The following is a 27,111-nucleotide window of genomic DNA, read 5'->3' as shown; positions in this document are numbered from 1 at the left end:
TACCTCGAATAAATACACAAACGCACAATGATTATCACACGGGACGAGACCCATAATCATCTGTGCAATCCACAAGGGCACGAAAGCCCAAAACACACAGCACAGGTACTCACACGCACCAACGGACATTGTAACAATAATCGAAAGCCCAATGGAAACTAAAGGGGTACATATATATACAAATACTAATCAGTGGGAATAGGGGACAGGTGTGTGTAATGAAAGTTCCGGAGGGATCCGTGAAAACTGTGAGCAGTTGGATAGGCAACACTAAAAACCAAACCTATGTTGAAAGTTTGACCATCAAAAAAAACTGTCCTCAGAGCATGCAATTTTGCATGTGTCTGTCCTGTCTGCTGTACAGGAAACAGAAAGGCTTTAAATGAAGTAACCAAATCAGTGCTTTTATTGACATACATTTTTATTGACTGCAATAATGCGTTCAATTATTGCGTGAGTCATGTGCTAATCTAACATGGGGAAAGAACACCCATTAGGCGTCCTACAGTACATGCCATTGAATTAACCCCTTTATAGGGTGGGGTCTCGCTACTGTGCTTGTATGGAGGGAGTCAATACGTGTAAATACCAGATAAAGCAGGGCTAATGAGACAAATCATTTCTGTGTGTGTGCGTGCATTTACTTCACTGGCTCTTATCTGTACTACAGTCCTATACCCCTCCACCGCTAAATGGACCTCAAACAGAGATCCCAAACAGTCACTGCAGTACAAACTGCCATTGTCATCCGTAACTAAAACAACGGTCACATTCAATAAGCATAGTAAAGGTAGAGTCAAACATTGGAACCACTTTCATATGAGCCAGATATGGAGTAAGTGGGTTTAGTTTAGCTTTGGCTGGACATCAGTGGCTGGTTTGGGGCTGGAAACAGCTCTCCAGATGCCCATCTGTCCAGCTAACGTTGATCCAGGGGAGATATGTCCTTGGAGTCGCCCCCTTGGCCAGGGGTACAGCTCACTGTGGGCCAGGTTTCATTGGGCAGTGGACCCACTTCACCAATAGCATGCCAGGTTGCACTTTCCCATGGCTAGCTGTGAGTGGGCGGCCGTCGGGCACCCTGTGGCCAAACTGGCAACTTCCCCTTTCTCTCCTCTCCCTTTCTGACGGAGGTGTAAGAGATGGCACGGTCACGTCCATTACCTCATCCTGCTGTTTTCAGGCAGAAAGCAGAGAATCATATCCTTGCTTTATTGTTGATTATTAATATGTTTGTGTTAATATGCAGATATTATTTCCTATAGAGAAATCACTTTTCCCTTCATATTAACTACTTACATTGAATAGAGAATGTAGTGGGGCTTTGTATCTGCCTTTTAGTCATAGCCGTGGTGTGTTGGAATGTGTAAGGTCTGACTGCAGCGTCCCTCTCTTTCAGTATCTCTCTCTCTCTCTCTCTCTCTCTCTCTCTCTCTCTCTCTCTCTCTCTCTCTCTCTGTGTGTGTGTTTGTCTGTGTGTGTGTGTGCGCCTGGGTTATTAAAAGCTGTCCTGTGTGACTGAGAAGGAGTGAAGGGAGCTGGGTTCTCCGCTCATTCAGTGAATCCTTCAGTCTGAGACCTAACTTGTCATCAGCCACGCTAGCACTCCCGGCACCACTCCTTCCCGCTTTAATTAATATTTACCTTTCCTAGAGGATCCGCGTTCTCCCCTTCTCAATGATCCCACGTTGTGTTAACACCTCAGAAAACCACATCGAAGCTTTAGGATAGTGTCAGGTTGTGGAGCACTCTTTAATGGGAAGGGGGAAACAGTTAAGCCGCGGAAAAAGGCACCGAATCCGACAGACAGATCAAGATTTGATTTGACCAGAGTCTACCTGTCTGTTGAACTGCGTTGAGATTTGACTTATGAAACATTTACGGTCCCTTCCTCCTGTATGTTTTCACAGTGTAGAAGTTGAGGAAAAAATAAGAAACCCACATACTACTCTTGCTAGCATCACTGCTCTTTGTTAAGCTTTACGTATCGGCCTCAAGGCCTTCGTCAGAGCAGAGTAGAAGATGAAAAGGGAAATGTATATATTTTTCATCCAGAACTGTAGGAATATGGTTTGTTATTTTCTCTAATTCAGTTGTGCACGTTTCCCTTTATGCCCAGGTGCCAAGTTCAAACAGCATAGAGTAATTTTCTGTACATTATGTTCAATTTTCCCAAAGCAGTGCATTGTTTTTTTCACACCAGTGTAATGCTCTTGACTGGGGAAACCTCCTTTCATCTTCTTTAGCAGAGCCTCTCCTCTGATGGATTGGCCTGGGACACAGCCAAATGGAAGACTGAGCTGATATGCCCATTTAGGCTACTGTATTGTTTAAAAGCAACCCTGAGAAAACGTACAAATGCAATGAAATCTACAGCCCCCATACATTTGCTTTGTAGTTTCTTTGCCAAATACCCCCACAGGTGAAGCAGTGTGCGGTTGTTTGGTATTGCACAGGGTGTAACCTGACTCCAACAAGCCAGTTCATTTAAGGTAGTACAACTAACAGTCCTAATTCCATTGTAAGCTGTCTACATTGTTCAGGTCGTGCTGAGTTGGTTGCATGCTGGGAAACACGCCTGCCCTCTGTTTGTGAAATCCGCTGACGATGCAGTGTCATCTCTGACTGCTGGCTGTGAAAAGAGACGCCAAACAAAAAGGCAAACCGAAACAGGAAGCAGAGAAATTTAACAGCAGTGACTTCCTTCTCTGGCAACCCGCAGGTTTGTTTACTGGTGGTGCCATCGCTGCCGCTAATCAAAGGCAGGGCCAGGAAAGTGGGGAAAAAACATAGATTGACACCAACCGTACAGCACTTGACAAACGGCCTCGTTGCGTTTGTTCAGCGAAATTAAACACTCTGGACTTTTTTCACCTGCTCAGGCAAGCAGCCGCGCATATGGCCCGCGAGTTAAAAATAAAGACAATGCGCATACATTACCATACATAATGCAGAACGACCCCCATTTAATATGCAAATTCCCTGAAATATTACTGAACACCTTCTGTTCTGAGCGAATACATTTGAATTTGCAATTAGAATTATCTTGTATAATTAATGAAAAGCGTCAATTTTTGGCTGCTTACTAATTTGATTAAACATGTTGATGGGGCATTTAGGGAGCCAGCCGAATTGGAAGTGAAGCTAGACCAGAACTAGGAAAAGAACCAGAGCGTGGTCCAGTTCCCATATGACCTTCCTGACCCCGATAGCTTGTGCTTAAGTTGCAGTCGGCTTGTGCGCACTGGTGGCAACACTGGGTTACACATACCTTAATTAGCCAGGTGGAATGTGACCCGTCCTCTTGTCCGGAATGGAAAAGAACAAACTGCCTCAATCGCACAGTGGCTTTACCTACAAATCAGGGAGTGTGTGTGTGTGTGTGTGTGTGTGTGTGTGTGTGTGTGTGTGTGTGTGTGTGTGTGTGTGTGTGTGTGTGTGTGTGTGTGTGTGTGTGTGACAGTTGTGTCTGTCATGTCTGTTCCTATAGCTCTTTATCTCAGTAGAGCTCCTTAGAGACACAAGAGTGTAGGCATCTTAAAACACAAAGAGGAAACTGGAAACAGGTAGATTTAACCCCAGTAGTTCTACTGCTTCTCCTTTGGAATTGCTATAAAGCTCAAGTTGACTGTTGCAGTTTCCTATCCAATGAATCGTGAATAAAATTTGTGTCCATGTACATTTCACATCTTTTACACATTACAGATATTGTTGGTTTACTGATAAATCATACGTTTTTTGTAGTAGCCTGTTCAGGTTTGGCAGATTGTTAGTCATTTTTATCCCCCCAAGATATTTCCAGATAAATCCTATGGGCTACCTCTATTTTATAAAGGATATTATTTGTGTGCAACTCTTATCTGCATAACAATACAATCTAATACCCAAACTAGTCTGCTCAAGAATAATGTCTTCACAGTAAAATCAAATCTACTCCCACAAAAAGGATTTAATTGATTACCAATAATTCTAGGCACACATTTTTACAGTGCATTAAATACTTTCTAAATTATGTTATCTTTATGGAAATGGTATCTAGGCATTTACATGTAATAGTGAACCTTTGTTTTATTGAGTTATTGAGTGAGATTGTGACTGTTTCAGGATAGTATTTTTGCCATAAATGTTACACAGGACACTATTGTCATACGTGTCTTCTCTGACGTGCCACGTGCATGGAATGGACACTGAAGCATGCCAGAGCAGAATTCCGTGCCATGGCAGCATAATGGCAGAACCGTGGCCAGCCAAAAGGGGTTCCTCTGAGAACATTACTGAGCCCTAGTCATGGCAGGGGAGATGCCAGCTGATTAGGAACCATCGTAACCACCCTAAAACGCCAAACCACTAAACAAAAAGCTCCAATCAGGCAAATCGGATGAAGACATAAGCTTATTCCCAGGGACTTGGTGACCCTTTTGACCCCAGCTCTCAGCTTTGTGTTTGTTATGTCTGGCTTAGTCCTTGTATTGTATGTAATCCATATAATACACACACACACATAGTCTTGTATAACTAACCATGTGGGGACACACATTTCAGTCCCATTCATAATCCTATTTTGTATTTGTATGCCAAGGCAGCAGATACTCTTCCTGGGGTCCAGCAAAATTAAGGCAGTTATATATATATTTTTAACATTACAAAACATTCACAACAGATTTCACAACATATTAAGTGTCTGCCCTTAGGCCCCAACTCTACTACCACATATCTACAACACAAAATCCATGTGTATGTGTGTGTATAGTGCGTATGTTATCGTGTGTTTGTATGCACGTGTCTGTGCCTATGTCTGTGTTGCTTCACAGTTCCCGTTGTTCCATATCTGTGTTTTTTAAATCTAATTTGACTATTTGCATGAGTTACTTGATGTGGAATGGAGTTCCATGTAGTTATGGCTCTATATAGTACTGTGTGCCTCCCATAGTCTGTTCTGGACTTGGGGACTGTGAAGAGACCTCTGGTGGCATGTCCTGTGGGGTATGCATGGGTGTCCGAGCTGTGTGCCAGTACTTCAAACAGACAGCTTGGTGCATTCAACATGTCAATACCTCTCACACATACAAGTAGTGATGAAGTAAATCTCTCCTCCACTTTGAGCCAGGAGAGATTGACATGCATATTATAGATTTTAGCTCACTGTGTACGTCGAAGGGCCAGCCGTGCTGCCTTGTTCTGAGCCGATTGCAATTTTCCTAAGTCCCTCTTTGTGGCACCTGACCACGACTGAACAGTAGTCACGGTGTGACAAAACCAGGGCCTGTAGGACCTGCCTTGTTGATAATGCAGAGCAGCGCTTTATTATGGACAGACTTCTCCCCATGCTAGCTGCTGTTGTATCAATATGTTTTGACCATGACAGTTTACAATCCAGGGCTACTCCAAACAGTTTAGTCTCCCCAACTTGCTCAATTACCACATTATTCATTACAAGATTTAGTTGAGGTTTAGGGTTTAGTGAATGCTTTTAGTTTTTGAAATATGAAGGACTAACTTAACTTATTCCTTGCCACCCATTCTGAAACTAACTGCAGCTCTTTTTTATGTGTTGCAGTAATTTCAGTCGCTGTGGTAGCTGATGTGTATAGTGTTGAGTCATCTGCCTACATAGCTTTACTCAAAGCCAGTGGCATGTCGTTAGTAAAGATTGAAAAAAGTAAGGGGCCTAGACAGCTGCCCTGGGGAATTCCGGATTTTACCTGGATTTTGTTGGAGAGGCTTCCATTAACCTCTATGGGCTAGGTGGGACGCAGGCGTCCCCCCCGTGGTGCACTCCATCAACAGCAGGTGCATTTCAAGAGCGGCAAATTTGAATCCAAATAAATGTCAAAATTCAAATTTTTCAAACATACAACTATTTTACACCCTTTGAAAGATAAACATCTCCTTAATCTAACCACGTTTTACGATTTCAAAAAGGTTTTACGGCGAAAGCATAAATTTAGAGTATATTAGGACAGTACATTTACAAGAGTTGTGTGTAATGTTTTGTCAATTCAAAGACAGGGTCACCAAAACCATAAAACCAGCTAAAATGATGCACTAACCTTTTACAATCTCCATCAGATGACACTCCTAGGACATTATGTTAGACAATGCATGCATTTTTAGTTCTATCAAGTTCATATTTATATCCAAAAACAGCGTTTTACTATGGCATTGATGTTGAGGAAATCGTTTCCCTCCAATAACCGGCAGTCAAGTCAGCATCACAAATTAAATAATTAAAATTAGAAAACATTGGTAAAATATTATATTGTCATTTAAAGAATTATAGATTTACATCTCTTGAACGCAATCAACTTGCCAGATTTAAAAATAACCTTACTGGGAAATCACACTTTGCAATAATCTGAGCACTGCGCCCAGAAAAATACGCGTTGCGATACAGACTAGTCGTCATGTTGGGGAGATCTAAAATCGAAAATACTATGTAAATAATCCATTACCTTTGATTCTCTTCATCAGATGTCACTTCCAGGTATCACAGGTCCATAACGAATGTAGTTTTGTTCAAAAAAGCTCATCATTTATGTCCAAAAATCTCCGTCTTGTTAGCACATGATCTAAGCCCGCCGGACTTCACTTCATGAACGAGGGGAAAAAATATATTTACGTTCGTTCAAACATGTCAAACGTTGTATAGCATAAATCATTAGGGCCTTTTTTAACCAGAACATGAATAATATTCAAGGTGGACGAATGCATACTCTTTTATAACGTATTGGAACGAGGGTACCCAACATGAACTCGCGCGCCAGGTGTCTAATGGGCCATCATCGTTCCATGGCTCTTGTTCGGTCAGATCTCCCTCCAGAAGACTCAAAACACTTTGTAAAGGCTGGTGACATCTAGTGGAAGCAATAGGAAGTGCCAAAATATTCCTCAGCCCCTGTGTTTTTCAATGGCATAGGTTTAAAGGTAATACAACACATCAGGTATCCACTTCCTGTCAGAAAATGTCTCAGGGTTTTGCCTGCCAAATGAGTTCTGTTATACTCACAGACACCATTCAAACAGTTTTAGAAACTTTAGAGTGTTTTCTATCCATATATAATAAGTATATGCATATTCTAGTTACTGGGTAGGATTAGTAACCAGATTAAATCGGGTAAAAAAAATTATCCAGCCGTGCAAATACTGCCCCCTAGCCCTAACAGGTTAAAGAACACCCTCTGTGCTCTGTTAGACAGGTAACTCTTTATCCACATTATAGCAGGGGGTGTAAAGCCATAACACATACGTTTTTCCAGCAACAGACTATGATCGATAATGTCAAAAGCCGCACTGAAGTCTAACAAAACAGCCCCCACAATTGTTTTGTCATCGATTTCTCTCAGCCAATCATCAGTCATTTGTGTAAGTACTGTGCTTGTTGAATGTCCTTCCCTTTAATAAGCGTTCTGAAAGTCTGTTGTCAATTTGTTTATCGTAAAATAGCATTGTATCTAGTCAAACACCATTTTTTCCAAAAGTTTACAAAGGGTTGGTAACAGGCTAAATGGTTGGCTATTTGAGCCAGTAAAGGGGGCTTTACGATCCTTAGGTAGGGAAATAGATTTTGCTTCCCTCCAGGCCTGAGGGCACACACTTTCTAGTAGGCTTAAATTGAAGATGTGGCAATATCATACGCCATTATCCTCAGTAATTTTCCATCCAAGTAGTCAGACCCCAGTGGCTTGTCATTGTTGATAAACAACCATCATTTTTTCACCTCTTCCACACTTACTTTCCGGAATTCAAAATTACAATGCTTGTCTTTCATCATTTGGTCAGATAAACTTCATAGTGTAGTTTCTTCTTCTTTTTATTCAGTTTAGTCACATGATTTCTCAATTTGCAGTATGTTTGCCAATCGATTGTACAGCCAGACCTATTTGCCATTTCTTTTGCCTCATCCCTCTCAACCATACCATTTTAAATTCCTAATCAATCCACGGGGATTTAACAGTTTTTACAGTCATTTTCTTAATGGGTGCATGCTTATTAGTAACTGGGATAAGCAATTTCAGAAATGTGTCAAGTGCAGCGTCTGGTTGCTCTTCATTGCACACCACGGGCCAACAAATATTCTTTACATCAACAACATAGTAATCGCTACAAAATATGTTGTATGACCTCTTATACACTATATTATGTCCAGCCTTTGGAACTTTGGTTTTCCTAGATATGGCTACTATATTGTGATCACTACGTCCGATGGATTTGGATACTGCTTTCAAACAGATTTCTGCAGAATTAGTAAAGATGTGATCAATACACATTGATGATTTCATTCCTGTGTTGTTTGTAACTACCCGGGTAGGTTGATTAATAACCTGAACCAAGTTGCAGGCACTAGTTACAGTTTGAAGCTTTCTCTTGAGTGGGCAGCCTGATGAAAGCAAGTCAATATTTAAATCACCCAGAAAATATACCTCGCTATTGATATCACATACATTGTCAAGCATTTCACACATGGAATTTTCCCACCAGAATGGACTTTAGGTGAGGCAGATGAACCTGTAGCCATATTACTTCAACAGTATTTAACATGAGATCCTTTCTAAGCTTTGCAGGAATGTGGTTCTGAAAATAAACAGCCACAACTCCACCTTTGGCATTTCTGTCGTTTCTGTAGATGTTATAACCATGTATTACTACCACTGTATCATCAAAGGTATTATCTAAGTGAGTTTCAGAGATTGTCAGAATATGAATGTCATCTGTTACTAGCAAATTATTGATTTCATGAACTTTGTTTCTTAAGGTACATATGTTAATGTGGGCTATTTTTAACACTTTTCTGGGATGCTTGATTGTTTTTCCTGCTTTACTGGCAAGCTTAGCAGAGGTAGACATCAACAGGTTATTTATGTTAGTGCAGGGTGAGCTGCACACAGTGGACTTCCTGCTAGGGCACACCACCTCAGTGCTAACAGTATAACTCTGGTTCATAGGCATATGATTACTGCAGACAATAGCTGTAGGATCAGCAGAGGCATTGAAGGCAGTAAGAGGCACATGAATTAGGTTACTTCCATTGTGTCTTCCAGCGACCCTGGGATAATGTACATTTTCTGAAGCATTATGACAACTCAGCGACACAATGGTAGGGATTAAATGAGCTGGGCTTGGGTCATTTTCCTTGACCCCTAAACCTAACGCTAACCCTAACCCTAACCTTAACCCAAAAACCTAACCCTTGCTCCTAACCCTAAAACTAATCCTAGCTCCTAACCCTAAACCTAATTCTAAACCGAACACTAATTCTAACCTTAACCCTAAACCCCTTAGAAATAGAATTTGTCAAAACCCTAAAACTAACCCTAGCTCCTAACCCTAAACCTAATTCTAAACCGAACACTAATTCTAACATTAACCCTGAACTCCTTAGAAATAGAATTTGACCTTGTGGGGACTAACAAAATGTCCCCAGTTGGTCAAATGTTTGTTTGTTTGTTTGTTTACTATTCTTGTGGGGACTTCTGGTCACCACAAGTATAGTTAAAAACGTCCACACACACACACACACACACACACACACACACACACACACACACACACACACACACACACACACACACACACACACACACACACACACACACACACACACACACACACACACACACACACACACACACACACACACCTCTTGACTCCCATTTGAATGGTTGGAGCGGAGGGATAATGTGAAATCCAGAGAGGGAGCACACCCAGCAGCTGATGCTGAGATAATGCTTTTGTCACTGAGGTATTTGGCCGTGGCTGTGTGTGATTGAGGGTATGTAGCTGTTTTTGTAAAAGAGCTGTGTACGGGTGACCCATGTGTCTTGAGCGTAGTGTGTGTGTTTGTGTGTGCGCGTGCATTGTGGTCTTGCGCACATATGTATTATCAGTGAACGTGTGGTGCTATATATTGAGGTGTGTGCAAAGCATTTGTCATTTATGGCTATGTGTGCTGGAGTCTGGAGAACGTATTCATGTTAGTGTGAGCACATTTACGAGTGTGTATGTGTGCCTGTACTGTGTGTGTGTTTTGTGTTTGCGCCTGTATGCCTGTGTGTACCTGGGATGGATCCAGGCTGTGCACCTGCACTGCTCTCAGGGCTTCGTTTCCCTCTCCACTCTCCTGTGGCAGACAGCCATGCTGGAATATCTGCAGCTTTCCCAACAGCGCCGTATCAATTACTCCTCACTTGTCACCCACTTATGAATATTTATGATATTTGTAATAAAGTGCCTCTTCTAACTTGGTCTTTGTTTCTTGCTGCCCATTGATTGATGTGTGTGTGTGTGTGTGTGTGTGTGTGTGTGTGTGTGTGTGTGTGTGTGTGTGTGTGTGTGTGTGTGTGTGTGTGTGTGTGTGTGTGTGTGTGTGTGTGTGTGTGTGTGTGTGTGTGCGCGCTCATAATTCTTTAGGGACATAACCCACGGCAAATAGCAAACAATTGTTTTTCAGAATCATCTTTTCCCTTCTTTTTCATCACTCATTTACTTGAGTATATATTTGAAATATTAATGACAATTTCATACACAGGAAATATCTGTGAGATGCATATTTCAATGCTCCAGGAAGCAGTTACAGTAAGATACTGTGTGTCCACATCATCGCTCTGAAGAGAGACTTAATTCCTCTCTGGCACTTTGGCATCTGGATGCTATTAGCAGTGAATGATTTCATGAGTAATCCACTTACACTGACTGGAAATATGAAAAGATAAATGTTGACTTCAAGCCTGCACTCTGGACAATAAAGGAGGTTACGTTCCTCGCTGATGAAAGCAGCCTATTGTTTTTGAAATGAAAATAAAAGTTAAACTCGGCATAAATTAAAATTCAATGGATTATTTGATGTGTCATTACTGTGGTGCCGAGGTCTCATTGGGTGGGATGGTTAGAGTATAGAGAGGATCTGTTTCCTTTTATGTTCGGACTCATCTGCAGTCCATTGTAGTAGCAACTCTATTCTCCCACATTGGGAGTGGAACTCTCCAGTGTGGGTCAGGGGCAGGTAGGATGGATTTCACTGATACGCCTAGCAGACAGGTCTTTTGGCGACCTCCTTTTTTTCACAGGCTAAAACAAAAGAGAAAACAAAACAAAGCTTTCAAATAGAAATGTCTTCAACTGTTATTTTTTGTATTAATATATTTTACTTGTATTATTTATTTCCTGAGGAAAAAAGTTTAAAACTTTGTGCTAACAGGTCTTGCTTAACATTAATGCTAAGGCTAGTTCAATTGAATCTGGACCATAGTCACCAGACCCATTTCACTGAAGGACAGACTCAAAAACTCACATACTTTGCTCTCAAAACCTGAGCCAAAAGGTATCAAAACGATAATCACAACTTAACACCCATTTCTCTCTACTTATACAAGCAGCAGGAAACATCATGTATTCATGAAGCTAAATCTGTTGGGTGAGACTGGGAGGAGGTATTGGGGAGTGTTTTTCGAGGCTGTAACTGCCCCACCTAGCAGTGTCCAGGGCCAGGCCAAGGTATAGGCAGATGGTGTGAGGGAGTATACCTTGTCCATGACCACGTCCCTCCCAAAGCAGCTGAGAGAAGTCCTGGGCCAAACAGATGGAGAATATCATTGGGCTTTCGCTCTCTGCGATTTAAAAACCTACGTCTGGAAATGAGACAGCCCCAGTTGGAAGAGGAGCACAACACATTTTGCTTTTCTTCTCTACCCAAGCCCTGCCGCTGTTTGTTCCAATTAGGTGTAGCTTGGTGCTATGTTGACGCCCAGCTGAAATTTCCTCCCCCTTTTATTTGGGCTCCAGTCGTGTTTGATTAAACTTACCGTTTGAGACGTTCTAACGTGGTTGGGTTCTCCACCGACTTCAAAGGCGGGACTAAATTACATTTACTTTGTAATGGTTGCATCATTATGCTGCTTCTATCAACATATCACCGGCTGTATATCTGTTTGTTCCTCCCTCCTTCCTCCCTCCTTCTTTGTCTTATCTCCTCCTCAGCACAAAAAGAGTACAAACTAACAGAACAACCAGGAGGTTGCCATGTTTTTCCCTAGTCAGGTGACAGGAGGAAGTCTCTCTGTTGTTGATGAGAGGCGTTCTCAGCGTGTTCTGTCTCCATTCACAAACAATTGAAGGGGCCGGCGCTTAAAGAGGTTAAAGTGGCATGTGCAATATTATAATGAAACGCTTGAGAGGCAACCCCCAGGCCGTTTATTCAAATGGGAAAGCTATTTTTAATTTTGGTTCAATAAAGCAAGACGCTCACACATCTCTGCCTAGATACTTAATTAAATACTTGATGCCGTGTATTCGTTTTATGACGCCAGGCCACGTTTGGAATAATACTAGCCATAAAGAGAAACATTTGTCTGACAGACAAAGTGAGGGATAAATCACTCTTCCTCTGAAGAACGGTTTTAAAATGATTTAAAAAAAGAAAGAAATTATATTACTTAGTAGGGTCCATTTCTCAGACCCTTATAATTTGCATTCTTTTTCTAAGAGACTTTTTGTTATTCGCTAGTTCTGTGGTTACATTACTCTCCTATACAGGAAGTTCATATACAATACATTTGTGTTCAGGCCTGCTTAATGATGGGACTTGCATTCAGTCCCTTCTTCCAGTTACAATCTGCACTATAGATACTCATTCACAGTATTTCCCCATGTATATATCCTCCCTCTCCTCCAAGTAAGATGTCTCCCTGCAGACCGTTTCCATGGCTCTGGCTGTGCTTGGTGTCTGCCTTACATCCCCATATTTCTCACACTGTCTCCCAGTCTGCAGGGTCTAAACTGGTGGCATCTGCTAGTCCATCTCTCCCTCTGTTTACCAATATGCTCCCAGTCTGTCCATAGGGCCCTCATTGACTGAAATATATGGCTTCATCTCAAGTATACAGTGAATCTCCTTCTCCCTGGGCCTTAGCATGCTACAGCAGTGGATTTGGCCTGATTGATTCTACCATGCACTGAGTGTGCAGTATGCACTGGTAGGCTACTGTGAGTTTGCTCCTTTAAAATCAGAATAGAGAGCCTTTATTGGTGAATAACAGGCATGATTTGGTGAAAGATCTGTCTTTTCTGTATGCATTGTTAGTCATCAGGTGTATAGTGTTCAGATCTTTATTACTCCTGTGTGTGTGTGTGTGTGTGTGTGTGTGTGTGTGTGTGTGTGTGTGTGTGTGTGTGTGTGTGTGTGTGTGTGTGTGTGTGTGTGTGTGTGTGTGTGTGTGTGTGTTACCACTCTACAAGCACACCCCTCTGCTCCGTCTCTCTACCTCGACAGACTGCCTGCTCTGGCGCTAGGCCCGAGGCCCACTCTGCATTAAAAAGCCTGCAGGCCACGGTGTGAAAAATGGGGCCATTTGTGCTTGTTTGTAAGTCCTGTCAAGAAGCAGCACCTCTGGTCTGGCCGGTTAACAAATTGGATGTTTAATCTGGTGACATTCCTATCTGGGCCAAGGGCTAATGTAGGTGTCTAAGAATAACCTGGGCGGCAGGCGTGATAGATGGTAGCCTATTATGGGCTGTATTTAAATCTGAAAGGACAATTCCTCCGTCGCCGCCCCCAGACTGACAGCTTGATTTCAGTGCTGGGGGCCTGGATGGAGCTGTCAATCAACGTGTCAGGAAGGGATTTTATTTTTTTCACCTTACGCCTGTATTCGGCGGACAGGTTGTTGGACAGCCCGTCCTCTCTTTCGCCTAGACGGTGATTGTAGAGATGTGAGGGAGGAGAGGCTAGCTGGTAGCCACCTGTCTGTGGCTTTGACCAGCCGACATAGGGGAATGTGCTCGACAACTCCTACCTCCTAGGCACTTATAGATCTGAAAGGATTGGATAGGTATAAGCAATATGGTGGAAGTTCCACCCAGCCTATCCTATAGCAAGGACCTATAGCCTGAAATAGCCTTTAACCTCAGATGTTTCCAGACAGAAGCCTCATCTGTCTTGACACTGATGTTAACTCATGTCAAAGGAAAAAATACAACATTTTGCATCAGACTTACTCAGAGACTCAATTGATGCTCCAACCGTCCTGTTTCAAGCTGTCACTGGACCTAGTCAAGTTGATGATTCAATGAATTATTTAACACCACCTCTATGAAAGATATAGAGCTGCTTCCTCATTCAGCTCCATACATCGCTGTTCAGGGCTTTACCTGTCATTGTGGTGATTCCCCCACTGCTGTGGAATGTATTGTGTGTGTGTGTGTAGCCTATGCATGCATGCATGCTTGTGTGTGTACCCTTCTCCTGCTGTTTCACTCATCACAGTGTGTGTGTGTGTGTGTGTGTGTGTGTGGTGTGTGTGTGTGTGTGTGTGTGTGTGTGTGTGTGTGTGTGTGTGTGTGTGTGTGTGTGTGTGTGTGTGTGTGTGTGTATGTGTGTGTGTCCACCTGCTGTTTCACTCCTGCTGAATCCCTCAGTGTGAGCTCTCAGCCTCTGCTTTTGATGCACTGCGTTTGTTGTGGTTCTATATCTGACGCTCCCCATACACACCACGGCCACATCTGTTCACCGTTCCCCGCTTTAGGGTTTTACCCTACCTCCAAAACACCTCAGAGATAACGACAACATGTCTCTTCTACCGTTTCAAACTTTCCAAACAGTACTGAGGTTGAAAGGTGTTCTATCTAATGTAATTACACTCATATGTGTTATCCAAAACTCGCCAAAATTGGAAAAGAAAAACATGAAATAATTGTTTGATATGAAGAATGTTGTTTCTGAACAAACCGTGATCTTTCTGATGCGTGATTTGACGATATGTTTCTCGGCACAGGAAGCAAAGGACAGATTTTTGCAGCTTGCTACAATTTCTAATGCATGCCGGGGCCATGAGGTCACCGCGAGTCACAGTTTTATTTTCTCTCGTTAGAGCATTATGTCGTGGAGTGATTTTGATTGGAAAGATAAATATGTTCTTTGCCATGGCAACAAGGCCAAAACACAGCTGAGGAAGGATCAGAGGAAACCTGAGTGCAGCGGAGAAGAGTGTGTGTGTGTGTTTTTGCCCTAAATGTGTGCGTGTGTGTGTGTGTGCGTGTGCGCGGGTTTAAGTACCAACGGACAGGAGGTTGTGGTGGGACAGGGAACTGGTTTACTTGGCCAAACAAACTCCATTCTCTCTGTGCTCAGAAGCAGTTTCTCACATCCACCCTCAGAATAGAGTCAGCCACACTTGCAGCATGAAATAATGATGGGATGTTCTGTTCATATCTGTGTTCAAGGAATTCTGCATGTGTTTTTTATATGATAGATCTCACATAAAAAAAAGGGATTTTGTTGAACACGCTGATATTTTTCACAGTTTCCGCAAGCTGATAACGCTTTGCTGACACAAGGCTCTCATTAACAACACTGGTTCATTTTAAAGGATCATGTTGACCTTAGCATAATAAATTAAATATAGATATTCTAGGCAGATATTATCTCTGATCTAATTATTTTTCATCCCTCATACAGTAGCAGAGTTGTTGTATCCTTTAGTGGAAATGGCCAGCTGCCAATTTACCAGGTTCAGACAAAGTCATCTCAAAAATGTTCAGCAGTAATGGATTTTATGTCACATCGTTTTTTATGTTGAATAATCGGTGTCTGATCAAAGATGAAAGGTGAGGTAAAATCCTGGTGCTGGTTTATATTGCAATCAATTAAAATCGATTTGATTTGGATATTTAAGGCCATCTGTTTGTCTGATTGAGTCCTCCTCTTGTACTGTGTTGATTTCCAGGCAGAGAGACGGCCTTCCTTAATACGCCGGAAGTGAAACAAACCCTTATAAAATACATAATGTGTCCGCTCAATATTTTAGAAGTAGCAAATGAATTGTGCATGACACTCTTAGCAGAATAAACTGCTTTTGTGTCTCTGGCAAAGTTCGGGGAATAAGGGACCAGAGTCATAATGCGTTGTTAAGACAATAGACAATCGAGCGTGTGTGTGTTTATGTATGTTTCGGAGAGGGAGAGAGGGAGAGAGAGAGGGAGAGAGACTGTTTTAGTGCCTCATCAAATATTTAGTTTGATTGTACATGGTCCTGTAATTGCCATCTTGGCTACTAAATTATTGATGGCATGTAGCAGAACCGAGGAGGATCCTAGTCTTGGAGCGTTGTCAGAAGGGGACACACACACACACACACACACACACACACACACACACACACACACACACACACACACACACACACACACACACACACACACACACACACACACACACACACACACACACACACAGAGAAACACACGGAGCCATATTGTTAACTCCATCCGTTTCACACACTAATTAGCTATACAGGAGCTTCCTCAGAATGTGTCAGTAATTATTTGAAGAGGGCATTTGTTTTCAATACAGTAGAGTAAATATTAGATACTGTAATAAGACTGTGTGGAATATGGTTCCTTCTGATGTTGGGGAAAATGTTCCTTGAATTTAGTAGAACAACAATAACTGGTAGATTAAATCAAATGACAACCGATTGTGAAACAATTAGCGACAATGCTAATGTCATTTCAGTGTCACTGGGCAGACTGTAAACCTCTGTGTCTAACCCAAGTGTTTGATTAGAACTTGTCTCGGTTATACTGTGAAGCAATTCAGCAGTGTGTCATCTCTCAGTTGATTTCAGCCTTAGTTTTGAAATTGGAGAAGTCGACCTCAAAGAATCTGAGGCGCTATCTCATTACCTCCTGGTGCTGCTCATCATAGAGTAAACAGCACCGCCTGGTTCTGTCTTTTCATAGAAGGCATCAAACACGCAAAGCAAATGGTGGGTCAGAATTGGAAACGTGGCAGCTTTTAAAAATACCCCTGCTGAAATATTGATTTCTTATTTTTCTTGCCTAACGTAATAAATGAGAGACTCTGGGAATGGTGAAGGTGTGTGTGTGTGTGTGTGTGTGTGTGTGTGAATGTGTGTGTGAATGTGTGTGAATGTGTCTGTGTGTATGGAGTCAGGAGGGCCTTGTAATTTGAGCCAGACATAATTGCTTCAGTATAGTGCTGTGGGTGTGGTCCCAGGATGACATCATCTAGAGTGGACCTCAGCTCACATCCGCTGTAATGAAAATGATGCTGAAGTCAGATGCTTATTCCCTGCTCAGCCTCATTCAGCTTTAGTGTACATCATATTATTATATTATCTCAAGCTTTATTCCTTTGAAACAATAATGTTACACAACCGCTTTCATCAGGCGGTTCAATTTTTAGAGGGCCCGCATAGGGATTTCCTATGTCCTTGTTCTTTAATGTATTTTCCCCCTTCCTGGCCTACTGCCGCTTTGTGCAGCTTCTGTGCCAACGTTATTCGTAATGCTATTGTACTTGGGCTAACTGTATGCAGTGTCCCAATAGTCACATCTCCTTTCCCTTATGTTCACAAGGCCTTATAGGCAGTAGGTCTTGAAAGATAAAACCGAGATGGAGTAGTACAGATGTAGGATCTTCATTTGATCACGCTTTTGTTGCTGAGAATTTTCCTGCACTGCAGGAAATGCAACTTGTGGTAAATTTGAGTTTTAAAAAGTTTGTAATTTCCAAATTGTAGACTTTATTTGCCCTAATAAAAAATGTATCAACCCCTACAAAAATGCCCATTAATCATAATTCACATAATAATTCATGTTTTCTGCTGTAGCAAACTGGCTCAAATTAAGATCCTACATCTGTAGACCATCCAGTCCTTACACCGATAAGCGATCACGAAGGAAAGGAGACAAGGACACAACGAGACAAGGAAAGGATGCCTTGAGATGAATGTGGACTCAGCCTAAACTGAGGAAGGTTAGCCCAGCAGGACTATAGCAGCAGTAACTCCTGCCACAGCCACGGTCCCACATTAGAGCCTGGCAGGCCCACACACCCCCTTGTAATTGATTGTAGGGCAGCATAATGAGGTGACGGCTTACAACAGAGACACCGACTCTCTCATTATCTTTACCTACTTTTTAAGAGCAGAAGTGAGACGGCGGGAAAAACTGCCTGGAACTAATAACGGAGCCCTGGCTGTAGATGGACATTCATTATTTATGATGTTTTAATAAGTTCTCGATAGGGAGGGAGGAAGGGGTTGAACGGAAAAGGAGAAGTTACTCCCTGGCTTTCCTCCCTTAGGGATGGATCGAAATTTACAGAATGGTTACTTGGAGGAATATCGGGGAGGGTCATGCTTTTTCAATTTCAGTCAAGGGGAAGGTTTAGTATTGTTTAAATCTAGTCAAGGGGAGGGTCATGTAATTTGTAATTGATGAAATGTAAATATTTCTCAGTGTTTTAGAATGAGTTTTAGAATTACTTTTATTAGGCTATATATCGACGTGTGCCCGATCCTGCCCCTCATCTCTGATTCTCCTCTGGGTGCCCAATGTCAAGTGTGCCTATATGCTACAGTTGAAGTCGGAAGTTTACATACACCTTAGCCAAATACATTTAAACTCCGTTTTTCACAATTCCTGACATTTAATCCTAGTCAAAATTCCCTGTCTTAGGTCAGTTAGGATCACCACTTTATTTTAAGAACGTGAAATGTCAGAATAATAGTAGAGAGAATGATTTATTTCAGCTTTTATTTCATCACATTCCCAGTGGGTCAGAAGTTTACATACACTCAATTAGTATTTGATAGCATTGCCTTTAAATTGTTTAACTTGGGTCAAACATTTTGGGTAGCCTTCCACAAGCTTCCCACAATAAGTTGGGTGAATTTTGGCCCATTCCTCCTGACGGAGCTGATGTAACTGAGTCAGGTTTGTAGGCCTCCTTGCTCGCACACGCTTTTTCAGTTCTGCCCACAAATTTCCTATGGGATTGAGGTCAGGGCTTTGTGATGGCCACTCCAATACCTTGACTTTGTTGTCCTTAAGCCATTTTTCCACAACTTTGGAAGTATGCTTGGGGTCATTGTCCAGTTGGGAGACCCAATTGCGACCAAGCTTTAACTTCCTGACTGATGTCTTGAGATGGTGCTTTAATCTATCCACAATTTTCTTTCCTCATGATGCCATCTATTTTGTGAAGTGCACCAATCCCTCCAGCAGCAAAGCACCCCTACAACATGATGCTGCCACCCCCGTGCTTCACGGTTGGGATGGTGTTCTTCAGCTTGCAAGCCTCCCCCTTTTTCCTCCAAACATAACGATGGTCATTATGGCCAAACAGCTCTATTTTGTTTCATCAGACCAGAGGACATTTCTCCAAAAAGTATGATCTTTGTCCCCATGTGCAGTTGCAAACCGTAGTCTGTCTTTTTTTATGGTGGTTTTGGAGCAGTGGCTTCTTCCTTGCTGAGCGGCCTTTCAGGTTATGTCGATATAGGACTCGTTTTACTGTGGATATAGGTACTTTTGTACCTGTTTCCTCCAGCATCTTCACAAGGTCCTTTGCTGTTGTTCTGGAATTGATTTGCACTTTTTGCACCAAAGTACGTTCATCTCTAGGAGACAGAACACGTCTCCTTCCTGAGCGGTATGACGGCTGCGTGGTCCCATAGTGTTTATACTTGCGTACTATTGTTTGTACAGATGAACGTGGTACCTTCAGGCATTTGGAAATTGCTCCCAATGATGAACCTGACTTGTGGAGGTTAAAAAGGGGATCTTGGCTGATTTATTTTGATTTTTCTCATGATGTCAAGCAAAGAGGCACTGAGTTTGAAGGTAGGCCTTGAAATACATACACAGGTACACCTCCAATTGACTCAAATGATGTCAATTAGCCTATCAGAAGCTTCTAAAGCCATGACATAATTTTCTGGAATTTTCCAAGCTGTTAAAAGGCACAGTCAACTTGTAAACTTCTGACCTACCGGAATTGTAATACAGTGAATTATAAGTGAAATAATCTGTCTGTAAACAATTGTTGGAAAAATTACTTGTGTCATGAACAAAGTAGATGTCTTAACCGACTTGCCAAAACAATAGTTTGTTAACAAGAAATGTGTGGAGTGGTTAAAAAAACTAGTTTTAATGACTCCAACCTAAGTGTATGTAAACTTTCGACTTCAACTGTAGGTAGGGGTAAAAGTGACTAGGCAATCAGGATAGATAATAAACAGAGTAGCAGCATATGTGAAAGTGTGTCTGTGTGAGTGTGTATGGCATCAATATGCGTGTGTTTGTGTTCATAGTATGTATGAGTGTGTGGGTAGAGTTCAGTGAGTGTGCATACAGCCAGTGCAAGAATGTCAGTGCAAAAAAAATCAATAAGTGGGTCAATGAAAATAGTCCAGGTAGCCATTTGATTAACTGGTCAGCAGTCTTATGGCTTGGGGGTAGAAGCTGTTCGGGAGCCTTTTGGTCCCAGACTTGGCGCTCCGGTAGAGAAGGGTCTACTGGTTCAGGGACAGGTTGAAAATGTCTGTAAAGAGACACTTGCCAGCTGGTCAGCGCATGTTCTGAGTACGTGTCCTGGTGACCCGTCTGGCCCTGTGGCCTTGTGAATGTTAACCTGTTTAAAGGTCTTACTCACATCGGCTATGGAGAGCGTGTTCACACAGTCGTTCGGAACAGCTGATGCTCTCATGCATGCTTCAGTGTTGCTTGCCTCAAAGCGAGCATAGAAGGTATTCAGCTCGTTTGGTAGGCTCGCGTCACTGGACAGCTAGCGGCTGGGTTTCCTTTTGTAATCCATGATCGTTTGCAAGCCCGGTCACATCAACGAGCATCAGAGCCAGTGTAGTAGCATTAGATTTTGGTCCTGTATTTACTCATTGTCTGTTTGATGGTTCGTCGGAGGGCATAACAGGATTTCTTATAAGCGTCCGGATTAGTGTCCTGCTCCTTGAAAGCGGCAGCTCTAGCCTTTAGCTCAATGCGGATGTTGCCTGTAATCCATGGCTTCTGTTATACCATAGTATAACATACTATGGAATATTTGAACTTAAATATATGGTAAAACATTGTAAAAAATGTTGATGGGCTCCAGTGCTGAGCGGTGCAGCTGCCAAAAGCCTGAGAGTCATTTTCTCCCACTAACTCTAGTCTCTCCTGATGTGATAATGATGTTTCACCATCATATGTCTCGTATAAAATTCTCTGCCAATTTGGAAGCTAAAACAAATAATCGCTGCAAGTTTCAAGCATGACACTGGTTTCAAAAGGCTTTTCAATGCTCATACTCTTAAAATAGGCCAATGGAACAGGTGTATAGTCATTATATTTCTGATATAATGAAAATTGTGGTGGTTTATAAACAAGGGATTGAATTTGCTCCAAATGTACAGAAATCTATTTCATACATTCAATCTTAGTGAAGTTACCTGTTGAGTTTTCTGATGGGATTGGGTAACCTTTTCAAGTGACAAAATCATTGTGCAGCTGTGAAGTAATACAGTTTACAGCACAAGTTTGGCCTGAAAACTAACCCCTTTCTCTCGCTCCCATTTCTCAAAGTTGAGATCAACATTCAACCTCCGTCCTGTCATCTTCTACAAGCAGCTACTTCCCCCTTTGCTTCCGAGCTGCTATCGCAGAACCATTCCAAAGGGAACCAGGCTTTGATCTGGTGCCGCTTTTCCATGAAGAGACCTGGAATCTTACATTCCTTGTCAACTCCTGCCCAGTGGCAGATGGAGGATCCGGGGCCGCCGAGACAACATCACATGCTCCCCCCTCCACAGACCTCACCCTCATCACTCTATTCCTATTTTTGTGTTTTATTTTTTTCTGTTTTCTTGTCGTTTGGAAAGCTGTGGTGAATCTTAACTCTGAACTGGCTCTACCCAGGGCTTCTAGGAGGGTATGTCCCAGATTCTCTTTTTTTTTTGCAAGTTGGTGTGCTTGCTTGGCTGAGCTCTGCTCTGGTTCAACGCCATTGGAAAAACAGTGTAGCTGTAATATCAGTGTGGCTGGTTGGCTTACCAGGCCCTTGTCTCCAGCTGCGTTTTAATTCAATCCCTATTGATCTATATCTCTCCTCCAAAGGACTCTGATATCATATGAATTGGGCTTGGGGATGGGTTCCCCATGTTATTGTATTCCATTGCCATAAAGGGCATTAGTAGCCTACAGTGCACCCCAGATCCAGTTTCAGTCAATACCGGCTAAATAGAGTAGCAATTTCTTTCTTGTTCAATGTGTCATTACAAAATGGGCATATTTCTTTACGCAACAGGGCTCTTTTGAATTCACACTCCCTCTGTCTTTCTCTCTTTCTATGCTTATCACTGTACAGCCACTCGAGGCGGTTTAGATATATATTTTGATTGAGCAATGAGAAAATCGCTTCGCTCACCACTGTGTGCTTTAAATATATTGTTACTGTCTTGTTAGGGAGAAATCAATGCTCTCTTCAGATAGCAACAATTTATATCTCTCTGAAAGGGCTGCTCTCCACTATAGGAGACTCCCAGCATCCTTTCCACATGAAAGCATTGGACGAGGTTATCCCTTGGTTAATGTGACATGGATGTCTGTGACCTTGCCGGTTGTTAACTGCCCGGATTATTATTGTGATAATGTGGCAATTAAAAAGAAAGCGCTCCATCAAAATAGGGGGCTTATGGTCCAGAAGATGGATGTGCGGAGATTACATGGCAGTGGGAAATGCATTAAGACGGCAATCCATTTTTACTGTATGGCTGGGAATCTTAGCTCCAACGACTGGGTTATTACGGCCCATCCTCATTGATATCCATTCCCAATCAATACCCCTCTGTTGCCGTAAAAACAGTCAATTAACACATGGGAGAAAGGATTGGACATAAAGAAGGTCAAATCAAAAGCCAACCCTAATGAGACACCATGAGTCTGGAGGGAGAAGGAGTGTCTTTTTGTGTTTATTTGAAAAAAATGAAGAAAATTATTGGTTAAAAAAAATTCAAATAATTCTAGATTTTATTCAAGTGTTTTGAAATGTTTACTGAGGGAGATGTCCTTAGTTTGATTTTGAACATGAATAGCAAATAAAAAGCATGGTTGTATTAACTATTTTTCTCCCAGCATGCATCATATTGAAAATTGCATCAACATTCAAATGTGATTAACTGTTTTCAGTGTTTGAATAAAACCTCTTGATGAAACAGAGTTCTAATGTTGTATGTATGTTTTTTTTATTTTGTGTTTACAGATTCTTCCTGAAGTTCTTCCTCAAGTGCAATCAGAATTGTTTGAAAAATGCAGGGAACCCACGAGACATGAGAAGGTTTCAGGTAAGGCCATATTTATTGTTAAACATGCCACTATAGTTCCACACAAAAATACATTTTCTCATTCTGCTCACAATGCAGGTGGATGAATTGAAAACAACAGTATATCGTTAAGATTCTCTGTTTATCCCACAGGTGGTGGTCTCCACTACGGTGAACGTGGATGGCCATGTCCTTGCTGTCTCTGACAACATGTTTGTCCACAACAACTCCAAACATGGCAGGAGGGCCCGACGCCTGGACCCCTCTGAAGGTACAACTACCTCACACTTACAGACAACATGACACTTTGGCTGTGGTGAAAATAATGGTGCCCTATTTTATTTTGCCCCACTGAACAACCGACTTTTAATTACATCTTCCTCTTTATTGGACTAAATGAATCCATATCCTTATCCTTATGTCTGGAAAAGAATGATGACATCCTCTTTGAAGCTTTTATTACCAAAGCCCTAAAAAAACCCACCCCAGAATCACGTTGTAAAATCTACCTCACTGTGTCGTTTGCGGTTATGACGTAACATGGTGCCATATTGTAAGAAAGAATAGTACTCTTGTTCTTACCGGCAATATTAAAACATTGTTCCCTACCTGCCTAGTGACCACACGGCCTAGCACCTGGCTAGGCACAGTGAAACAGTTTCAACTTATCGCTTTGAACTAACTTCTTCCAAGTTTCTGAGTTGAAAAATGACAAGAGCATTGGGATACACTGGATGAACAGCATTCATAGAAACACTGTGAGAGAGAGTCACATGGGTGGTCACCACTGACAGCAACAAAGCAGAGCAGTACAGTGCCATTGTGTGACTGGAGTCAGAGCGCCATTGTCTCCCTATGCAGACTCGAGAAGGCTATCACTGAAGTCAAGGCCCTAGTGAGGGAGTCTCACCGTCTTTCATCTCAGACAGATTGGGATGTTTTCAGAGGCGATAAAGCCAACATCTGCTCCTGTCTTTGTTCCACCCCCCTAAGGCACCCCCCCGCCCCTCGATAAATGTACAAAGTTTCCACAGTCTGTTTCACAACATTGTGTTTTATTCATTTGTGAGAGTCCCCCCATTTGACTGTGTGCTTACTGCTGTGACAGAGGGAAATTAATAGCGATGACAGTAGACTACCAAGGAAAAGCCTCTTCTCCAACAACACCCCCCCAAAAAAACTGTTAAACGGTGTGAGAGACTCTGTCATACAGTACCCCATTGGAGGAAGCACAGTGCGTTCATTTATAATCTACTGGGTTCAATTGTCATTCAATCCTTAAAGGTCTGTTTCCCATGCCTCCTCTTTCGGGATCATCTTTACATTTGAGAAGGCTGTACAGTTCCACCACTCCAGGGCACAGTTAGCATGACTACCTTTACACCATGGAGCAGTAGGCCTATGATATTCAACTCATCCTAATATCAATTGGATTGGCATCCGTCTCTGACAGACATACGATCTGCTTGCAGACTTGTGTGGCAAATGTATCCCACCTCCACCGCAAGCCACAGTCATTATTTTGATCACTTGCCTCGTTCCCCTTTTTGCAGTGCAGTGGCTGTTTTGGCCAGATATCCTGTAGACAGGACCTGTTAGTCAGTCTGTCTCCGTTCTGTTGTGCCTACACACGGTCTGGTCAGACAGGAGACACTGTAATGTTTCTGTTGTGCCTACACACAGTCTGGTCAGGCAGGAGACACTGTAATGTTTCTGTTGAGCTTATTGATCCTCCGCCATCAAAAAAATAAAATCAGAACTCTGCATTTTTGATGACTGAACTAATTGACATCGTAGACGGCAGGACCATATGCAATTAGACATCTGTTTGGGGAAAAAAACACACCAATTGTATGTCATTTGTTAATGCTACCCTTGCATTTTATTAGTCATATTGCAACCGGACAGTGACTTAACATTCCTCTGAGCATATAACACATTTTTGGCCCAAAAGTGTAACCACTCCGTTTGTCAAGTTGGGGGTTTTAACGGTCCTGGTAAGTAGAAGTCATACCCGTTCCGCTGTCTGTGTTTCCGAAGCAGCTACGCCCTGCATCAAAGCCATCAGCCCGAGTGAGGGGTGGACGACCGGAGGAGCCACTGTCATCATCATCGGAGACAACTTCTTTGACGGACTGCAGGTGGTCTTCGGCACTATGCTGGTCTGGAGTGAGGTGGGTCCAGATACACACACAAAACATACACACACACACACACACACACACACACACACACACACACACACACACACACACACACACACACACACACACACACACACACACACACACACACACACACACACACACACACACACACACACGGAGACCAGGTGAAGAAACTCAGAGTAAGACGCGGTGCATAACACAGGGCATAAAATATTGAAATATGTCCAGGGTGCTTCAGAGACGACAGGGGCTGCCTCAGTGCTACACCTGGCTCACTCTGTTAGTCAGGCAGATGCCTCCACGCCACAGAGTCTCTATCTGGAAATCTTTACACATAGTTCATGACAGTTCATCGGTGTGTATTCGGTTGGGTTTACCGTGCTTCATCGTTTGGCCATATGTACTGACTGAACTGGAAGTTGCGCCAGATATTATTGTCTTCTAAATTACTTTTAAAATGATAAAATTTGAATTTGCTAGGCAAAGTTGTGGATGATGCTGTAAATGCACCTTCGAGATCAAACTAAGACTAAGTACGTCTATTGTATAGTAAGAAATGACCATACCTCCCACAGTGCACTGCTCTTAGCGTTTAAACGAGCGTGCGTGTTGATGTGTTCCAGCTAATCACGCCCCACGCCATCCGGGTCCAGACGCCCCCTCGCCACATCCCAGGGGTCGTGGAGGTCACGCTCTCTTACAAATCCAAGCAGTTCTGCAAAGGGGCGCCAGGACGCTTTGTCTACACCGGTAAGATCACTGTTCCTTCCTTTTATCTGTTTTACCCTCTCTCTATATCTCTCTGCTTCCTCCTCTCCTCCCCTTTAAAGCACTTTTGTATCACTTCATCTGAAGGTCTGTTTTTATTAACATTAGTACATAGGTTAACCATTATATTGAGTTAAAAAAATGGCCATTGGGACTGTCACTTCCTATAGGGTTTATTGTTCTCCATACTATATATTATCATACATATAGTGGTGGCTCCATTCCCCGTCCTCCTCTGTCCTTTCAAGGTGGTAAACATTTTCCCTTGTGCAAGGGCATTGAGTCCTACCCTTCTTTTTGCTGGAGCTTTTCCCCAGGTTATCCTTCAAGCCTTTGTCTGATGTCCAGACTTTTATGCCGGGGCGTGACTGCCATCAGAATGGAGTATCGCTCCCTTAAATCAGTGCTTTACTATTCCCGAATATTCCATCGGAATATCCAGATGCCATTCAAAGTAGCAGAAAGGTCAGATGGATGGCTGTTTAGTGTGATAAGTAAATGTCACTGTGTTGCCGATGAAAGAGGGGACTGTGTTAAGGCTTTCTGTTAAGCACAGGTTTATCGCTGCAGCCTTCTCCCCTCTGTTCAAAGCACCGCTTAGTTCCCATGCAAGTGTGAGCGAAGCAAATAGACAACTTCACAATGGGCCGTCCAACCCAGCTTACGGTTCCTTTTGCAATGCTAATATCTGATTCCATTTGACGATATGACTGACTACTGCTCGGTGTATTGCTTTTATGGACGTGTGTGGTGAATAGAGTCCTCCTGTTATCTCGTCCTGTACGTCTATTAGGCCGTGGGACGGGTTCTGTAGAGCAAAAATGTGTTGTGGATCCCTGGAAGGAGTTGTAATACTTTATGTGGTCACCGAAGTACTCAAATGTGGTGAGCATTTTATGATTTGAAGTCGATAAAAATGGAAAACAAAAACTATTTGACTTGATTGATAGCAAATCAACAAAGCTGTATTTCCCTAGTGGTGAATCCATTCCTAACACAGACAGGTGCCTGCATCATAATATTGTAAAAAAAAAAAAAATGCTCATTAGTCTCTAGTTCTTCTC

The 27,111-nt window shown here is 42.4% G+C and overlaps 1 protein-coding gene across 8 annotated transcripts in view; it reads left to right on the top strand.

Annotated features, from left to right (window-relative positions):
- LOC106611650 (transcription factor COE3) overlaps positions 1 to 27,111 on the top strand; it is a 96,983-nt gene that overhangs the window by 41,347 nt on the left and 28,525 nt on the right. For 5 of the 8 annotated variants that reach the window (XM_014212077.3, XM_014212079.3, XM_014212080.3 and 2 more), the window contains exons 7-10: positions 23,051 to 23,132; positions 23,265 to 23,382; positions 25,152 to 25,285; positions 25,903 to 26,029. In XM_014212077.3, the coding sequence (XP_014067552.1) occupies positions 23,051 to 23,132; positions 23,265 to 23,382; positions 25,152 to 25,285; positions 25,903 to 26,029 (461 nt within the window). The remainder of the gene's footprint in view (positions 1 to 23,050; positions 23,133 to 23,264; positions 23,383 to 25,151; positions 25,286 to 25,902; positions 26,030 to 27,111) is intronic. The other 3 variants (XM_014212078.3, XM_014212084.3, XM_014212085.3) reach the window with 1 other exon arrangement.

Source organism: Salmo salar, chromosome 09, assembly GCF_965601325.2.
Source record: "Salmo salar chromosome 09, fSalSal1, whole genome shotgun sequence".
NCBI lineage: Eukaryota > Metazoa > Chordata > Actinopteri > Salmoniformes > Salmonidae > Salmo > Salmo salar.
The sequence above is the reverse complement of the archived record's forward strand: the minus strand, read 5'-3'. Positions and strand labels throughout refer to the sequence as shown.